The sequence below is a fragment of the Bombina bombina genome, chromosome 5 (genome assembly GCF_027579735.1).
Source record: "Bombina bombina isolate aBomBom1 chromosome 5, aBomBom1.pri, whole genome shotgun sequence".
Taxonomy (NCBI): Eukaryota; Metazoa; Chordata; class Amphibia; order Anura; family Bombinatoridae; genus Bombina; species Bombina bombina.
Window position 1 is genome coordinate 527250459 of NC_069503.1, and position 7910 is coordinate 527258368.

Consider the following 7910-nt stretch of genomic DNA (forward strand, 5'->3'; position numbering starts at 1 on the left):
ACCCATTGAATTATTTTGGTCACTTCTTTCATCGCCAGGGAACTCCTTGTTCCCCCCTGATGATTGATATACGCAACGGTCGTCATGTTGTCTGATTGGAATCTTATGAATCTGGCCTTTGCTAGCTGAGGCCAAGCCCTGAGAGCATTGAAGATCGCTCTTAGTTCCAGAATGTTTATCGGGAGAAGAGACTCTTCCCGAGACCATAGTCCCTGAGCTTTCAGGGATTCCCAGACCGCGCCCCAGCCCACTAGACTGGCGTCGGTCGTGACAATGACCCACTCTGGTCTGCGGAAACTCATTCCCTGGGATAGATGGTCCAGGGTCAGCCACCAACGGAGTGAATCTCTGGTCTTCTGATCTACTTGAATCATTGGAGACAAGTCTGTATAGTCCCCATTCCACTGTTTGAGCATGCACAGTTGTAATGGTCTTAGATGAATTCGTGCAAAAGGAACTATGTCCATTGCTGCAACCATCAACCCTACTACTTCCATGCACTGTGCTATGGAAGGACGTGGAACAGAATGAAGAACTTGACAAGTGCTTAGAAGTTTTGACTTTCTTACCTCTGTCAGAAAAATCCTCATTTCTAAGGAATCTATTATTGTTCCCAAGAAGGGAACTCTTGTTGACGGAGACAGAGAACTTTTTTCTATGTTCACCTTCCATCCGTGTGATCTGAGAAAGGCCAGAACGATGTCTGTATGAGCCTTTGCTGTTGACAGGGACGACGCTTGTATTAGAATGTCGTCCAAGTATGGTACTACTGCAATGCCCCTCGGTCTTAGAACCGCTAGAAGGGACCCTAGTACCTTTGTGAAAATCCTTGGAGCAGTGGCTAACCCGAATGGGAGGGCCACAAACTGGTAATGTTTGTCCAGAAAGGCGAACCTTAGGAACTGATGATGTTCTTTGTGGATAGGAATATGTAGGTACGCATCCTTTAGATCCACGGTAGTCATAAATTGACCTTCCTGGATAGTGGGTAGAATCGTTCGAATGGTTTCCATCTTGAACGATGGTACCCTGAGAAATTTGTTTAGGATCTTCAAATCCAAAATTGGTCTGAAAGTTCCCTCTTTTTTGGGAACTACGAACAGATTTGAATAAAATCCCATTCCTTGTTCCTCTATTGGAACTGGGTGTATCACTCCCATCTTTAACAGGTCTTCTACACAATGTAAGAACGCCTGTCTCCTTATTTGGTTTAAGGATAAGTGAGACATGTGGAACCTTCCCCTTGGGGGTAGTTCCCTGAATTCCAGAAGATAACCCTGAGAAACTATTTCTAGTGCCCAGGGATCCTGAACATCTCTTGCCCAAGCCTGAGCAAAGAGAGAGAGTCTGCCCCCTACTAGATCCGGTCCCGGATCGGGGGCTACTCCTTCATGCTGTTTTGTTAGCAGCGGCAGGCTTCTTGGCCTGCTTACCCTTGTTCCAGCCAGGCTGGTTTGGGCTGTGAGGCATTACAATCTTGCTTAGAGGATGCAGAATTAGAGGCTGGTCCGTTCCTGAAATTGCGAAAGGAACGAAAATTAGACTTATTCTTGGCCTTGAAAGGCCTATCTTGAGGAAGGGCGTGGCCCTTTCCCCCAGTGATGTCTGAGATAATCTCTTTCAATTCTGGTCCAAATAGAGTTTTACCTTTGAAAGGGATGTTAAGCAATTTTGTCTTGGATGATACATCCGCTGACCAAGACTTTAGCCAAAGCGCTCTGCGCGCCACAATTGCAAACCCTGAATTTTTCGCCGCTAATCTAGCTAATTGCAAAGCGGCATCTAAAATAAAAGAGTTAGCCAACTTAAGTGCGTGAACTCTGTCCATAACCTCCTCATATGGAGTCTCTCTACTGAGCGACTTTTCTAGTTCCTCGAACCAGAACCACGCTGCTGTAGTGACAGGAACAATGCACGAAATGGGTTGTAGAAGGTAACCTTGCTGTACAAAAATCTTTTTAAGCAAACCTTCCAATTTTTTATCCATAGGATCTTTGAAAGCACAACTATCCTCGATAGGAATAGTAGTGCGCTTGTTTAGAGTAGAAACTGCCCCCTCGACCTTAGGGACTGTCTGCCATAAGTCCTTTCTGGGGTCGACCATAGGAAATAATTTCTTAAATATAGGGGGGGAACAAAAGGTATGCCGGGCTTCTCCCACTCCTTATTCACTATGTCCGCCACCCGCTTGGGTATAGGAAAAGCGTCAGGGTGCACCGGAACCTCTAGAAACTTGTCCATCTTGCATAATTTCTCTGGAATGACCAAGTTGTCACAATCATCCAGAGTAGATAACACCTCCTTAAGCAGAGCGCGGAGATGCTCTAATTTAAATTTAAATGTCACAACATCAGGTTCAGCTTGTTGAGAAATTTTTCCTGAATCTGAAATTTCCCCATCTGACAAAACCTCCCTCGTGGCCACTTCAGATTGGTGTGAGGGAATGACAGAACAATTATCATCAGCGCCCTCCTGCTCTTCAGTGTTTAAAACAGAGCAATCGCGCTTTCTCTGATATGCAGGCATTTTGGATAAAATATTTGCTATGGAGTTATCCATTACAGCCGTCAATTGTTGCATGGTAATAAGCATTGGTGCGCTAGATGTACTAGGGGCCTCCTGCGTGGGCAAAACTGGTGTAGACACAGTAGGAGATGATGTATTATCATGTCTACTCCCCTCATCTGAGGAATCATCTTGGGCAATTTCATTATCTGTGGCAGTACTGTCCTTACTTTGTTTGGACACTATGGCACAATTATCACACAATTTTAAATGGGGAGACACATTGGCTTTCATACATATAGAACATAGCTTATCCGAAGGCACAGACATGTTAAACAGGCTTAAACTTGTCAATAAAGCACAAAAAACGTTTTAAAACAAAACCGTTACTGTCTCTTTAAATTTTAAACAGAAACACTTTATTACTGAATATGTGAAAAAGTATGAAGGAATTGTTCAAAAATTACCAAAATTTCACCACAGTGTCTTAAAGCATTAAGAGTATTGCACACCAATTTTCAGAGCTTTAACCCTTAAAATAACGGAACCGGAGCAGTTTACAAATTTAACCCCTATACAGTCCCAGCTACAGCCTTTGCTGAGACCTAACCAAGCCCAGAGGGGAATACGATACCAAATGACGCCTTCTAGAAACTTTTCCAGCTACTTTCAAATCCTCACACATGCATCTGCATGTCTTGCTCTCAAAAACAACTGCGCAGTAATGGCGCGAAAATGAGGCTCAGCCTACAACTGGGAAGGCCCTCCCTGACTGGAAAAGGTGTCTAACATAGTGCCTGCCGTTAAAAAACGTTCCCCAAGTTTATAAATGTGAATTATCAGCATAAACATGTATAAAATGTCCAAATAAAGCAATCGATTTAGCCCATAAAAATGTCTACCAGTTTTATAGCCCATATTAAGCCCTTTATTCTGTTTGAGACTAAGAAAATGGCTTACCGGTCCCCATGAGGGGAAATGACAGCCTTCCAGCATTACACAGTCTTGTTAGAAATATGGCTAGTCATACCTTAAGCAGAAAAGTCTGCTAACTGTTTCCCCCAACTGAAGTTACTTCATCTCAACAGTCCTATGTGGAAACAGCAATCGATTTTAGTTACTGTCTGCTAAAATCATCTTCCTCTCACAAACAGAAATCTTCATCCTTTTCTGTTTCAGAGTAAATAGTACATACCAGCACTATTTTAAAATAACAAACACTTGATAGAAGAATAAAAAACTACATTTAAACACCAAAAACTCTTAACCATCTCCGTGGAGATGTTGCCTGTGCAACGGCAAAGAGAATGACTGGGGTGGGCGGAGCCTAGGAGGGACTATATGGCCAGCTTTGCTGGGACTCTTTGCCATTTCCTGTTGGGGAAGAGATATTCCCACAAGTAAGGATGACGCCGTGGACCGGGCACACCAATGTTGGAGAAAAAAACATTAAAAAACTTGTAAAACAAAACAAATTTGACTCTTTTAATTGGCTCTATAGTATATCACTGGCTTTTTTGGCCCATGTTAAGTCTGTAGTAATTTTAACTTATTTTACATGCTCTGCAGCATTCCATCTGCATGATATTTATCACAGACAATACCCGGTAAATGACTTGGTGAGTTTTTTAAGGTTATTCTTCAAGAATAACAGGAAAGATTTGGGGCATATGAAATGCTCTAAAATCAGCTAAATCCAGCTCTATTAGTGGGAAATATTTTTCATTGTGCATGAACATTTGCAGCGCACACCTGATGCAGTCACCATTATACAGAGGTAGTTGTGCACAGCCTATATGCTGCTATATTATTGCTGTTAGCAATACCAAGTGACAATTAGATATTTTTATACTTTCAAACTTTATTTTTAAGAGTCTGATGGGTATATTTGGTCTTGTTCTCGCTGCATTTAGAGAGTAATTTTGTTTATTTTAAATACATAAGGGATTATATTATCTTTTTATTATCCATACAAAATCATTTTTTTGTCCAAATGATAAAGTATAAGCACATGTAATATGGAATTCATTAGCATGTTATCAATGGAGAAACTATAATATGTAGCAAGTTGGATTTAGGAATTGTGAGTCTTTGGATTTTATTGTTTAAATAATAAAATCAGTTCTAATTTAAAAGGACATAATACTTATTTGCTAAATAACTATATAAATGCAGCATAACTATAAAAAGCAGACAAAATATCAATTTAACATCTCTATGTAAAAAAGAAAGAACTTTTACCTTAAATTTCTTAACCCTTTAAGGACCTGGCATTTCAGACTAAAACTTCCCAAAAAGCATTTTTAGAATTTTTCCATCACTACATTTAAACAGAAATAGAGGCTTCTTTTTTTTTTTATTTAACCTATCAAAACTATATATATATTATATATTTTAGTAGACAACCCGAGGTATTGATCTAGGCCCATTTTGGTATATTTCATGTCAGCATTTCACTGCCAAATGCGATCAAATTTAAAAAAAAAAGGTTAACTTTTTTACAATTTTAGGTTTCTCACTGAAATTATTTACAAAAAGCTTGTGCAATCATGGAACAAATGGTTGTAAAAGCTTCTCTAGGATCGCCTTTGTTCAGAAATAGCAGCCACCAACGATCAGCACCACCGCTGCCCGATGCAGAGAGGGCCACAGAGTGGCCCTCTCTGCATCGGTACCTCTGCCCATTTATTTCTGCACTGCCCCACTCGTAGGGTATGCAGAAATAGCGCGATCTTGGCAGAGAAAGACCTTCACAACCAACATCGGACAGGAGTTAAACTCACAAAAGTAAGTGTTCTGTGAAGTTAACCTTCAGCTACTGTCAACTGCATGTAAAAAAAAAAAAGCTTAATCAGTGCTGATGTCACACTTTACTGAAATATTGTGAGATAGTAAAATTTCCTTAAACTAAGGAGGGAAATAAGATGAATGTGACTGCACATGCCAGGTGCCACTTCCTGGCAAGTTCTGGGACTAGCATTCTGATTGGCTGCATATAGTCCCTTTACAATGGGATGTGGCTACTGAGAAAATTATGAGGTAAAATATCTTCTTTTTTACATAGTGCTCAGGTGATATTTTCTAGTCATCTTTTCACAGCTATGCTGCATCACTTTCAAATAATTCAACATTTGGTTATCAAGTCCTTTTAACTAGTAAGTTGTAGTAATTGACAAAGGATTGTTTTCTAGTCTTCTGTTTGCATCGAGATATAGAGGTACAGGGAAACATGTATTGTAATGTTGCAGCCTCAACCACCAATTAAAGTCTTTACATGAATTATATTTGTATTGTGCTTGGTTCCTAAAGCTTGATCTCTTAAAATAAAAGGGGTGTGACAATGAACTCCAAAGATATAACAAATGTACTTTTTTTTATCAGAAATACTAATTTTAATTAACTTGCCAAAAACTCTGCAGAAGCCTATCAAACATTATAAAATTAAGAATAGTTTATTATAACTATATACTGTACATCACTAATATATAGAATTACAATCTTACCAAAGGCCGGGAGTCTTCCCTCTCTAAAATCTTTTCTGCCTGGTCAGCTGGGAACCTCAGCACTGTAGTTATTACTTTTGCCATTGTCTGATGGAAGAAAGAAAAAAAAAAAAAAAGAGTTAATGAAATAACAAATTAAGAATATTAATTGATAACGTAGACAGAAAAGTTTTTTAAAGGGACATGAAACACAATTTTATTTAATAATTCAGATACAATTATAAACAACTTTCCAAATTACTTTTAATCTCAAATTTGCTTCATTCTATTGGTAGCCATTCTTGCAGGAGCAGCAATACACTACTAGGAGCTAGCTGAACACATTAGATGAGCCAATGACAAGAGGCACATAGTGGATTGCAGCTCCTGAGCCTACCTAGCTATGTTTTTAAACAAAGGATATCAAGAGAATGGGGCAAATTAGATAATAGAAGTTCATTGAAAAGTAGTTTATAATCACTTGCTATATCTGGATAACAAAAGAAAATTGTTTGATTCATGTCCCTTTAAGTTTAATTTGTTGTCTGCTTGCGGGTGCCATTCACCTGGAATGTTATTCTGTTTTTTTTTTTTTTTTTAGTGAATGGCATCCATTAGGAAATGTAAGACCATATGTAGTCAAAAGCATTATTTATCGTGACTAACACTTTCGATGTAACATAAGTGATCAATATATTACTTAAAGGAATAGGAAAGTACAAATTAAACTTGCGTGATTCACAAAGGTCATGCAATTTTATGTTTAAATGTTTTTATTAAGAAAAAAAAAACCAACCAATTTTCACATACTTTTTAAGTCAAATACAGCCTGATATATATCTCAATACTCTTTTTGGTAAAATACGTGAATACAAAAGAAGGAAAAGGAAAGTCAACACAGTATAACCATCATAAACTATTGTCCAAAATGACTCCCAGATCCTTTTCAATTCAAAATGTTGCTTTGATCATTTACACTATAAACGCAAACAAGGGGAAAGGGGGAAAGAAGGGTAGTGTATCCCCAAACTCAGTGACATCCATTTGTTTTTAAATAATTGATTACTCTCTTGAGGTCATGCAATTTTAAAAGGGCCAGTAACTACAGTAGATTTGCATAATCAACAAATGCATGATAACAAGACAATGCAATAGCACTTAGTCTGAATTTCAAATGAGTAGTAGATTTTTTTTTTCTCTGACAAATTTCAAAGTTTTGTCTATCCTTATATTATTTTATTTTTGAATGAGCAGTGGATAATTAAGCATGACAGCTAAACACTTACTTTAGTTATTGGAGGTATGTTAATATTATGGAATGCAAGGTACAAGGGCCAAAATTGTGATTATGGGAGAAAATATCTGGAGATCCACCTAGGGGGTTGGAAACATTATGGCACGACTTAAACATTAACATTTTCTACATAGGAAAAAGACACAGCATCTAGTAAAACAAAACCAGTTTAGCTAATCCTATGAACTGAAAGCGATATTAAAAAAAAAAAGAGAGAAAAAAAAAAGATGACTATATACTGTAGCCAGGGGTCGGCACACTTTTAAGAAGCCAGGTAGTTGTATATACATATATGGAGAATAACCTAAAAATATAGGAGCCAGGGGTACAATTTTAGGAGCTAGGGGTTCGCTGGCTAATGGGTTTGTCAAGCCCTGCTGTAGCTATATTGGTCTCCTAGGAATCTACTTAATATAATCAATTATTCTATAAAGAATTTAGACTAAATAATTTGGCAGTCTTTTTTTTGCAACTTCAGTTTATTAAAGTAGACAACCAAAATCCAGGGACAGTAAAGTTAAAATTAAATTTTCATGATTCAAATAAAGCATACAATTTAAAAAAAAAAACTTTTCAATTTACTTCTCTTGGTATCTTTTATTGAAGAGTAAAGCTAGGAAGGCTCATAA

The 7910-nt window shown here is 38.0% G+C and overlaps 1 protein-coding gene across 3 annotated transcripts in view; it reads right to left on the reverse strand.

Moving 5' to 3' along the window:
- The window catches only part of GOLGA4 (golgin A4), a 319091-nt gene that overhangs the window by 24002 nt on the left and 287179 nt on the right, over positions 1–7910 (reverse strand). For all 3 annotated transcript variants that reach the window (XM_053714445.1, XM_053714446.1, XM_053714444.1), the window contains one exon: positions 6009–6095. In XM_053714445.1, the coding sequence (XP_053570420.1) occupies positions 6009–6095 (87 nt within the window). The remainder of the gene's footprint in view (positions 1–6008; positions 6096–7910) is intronic.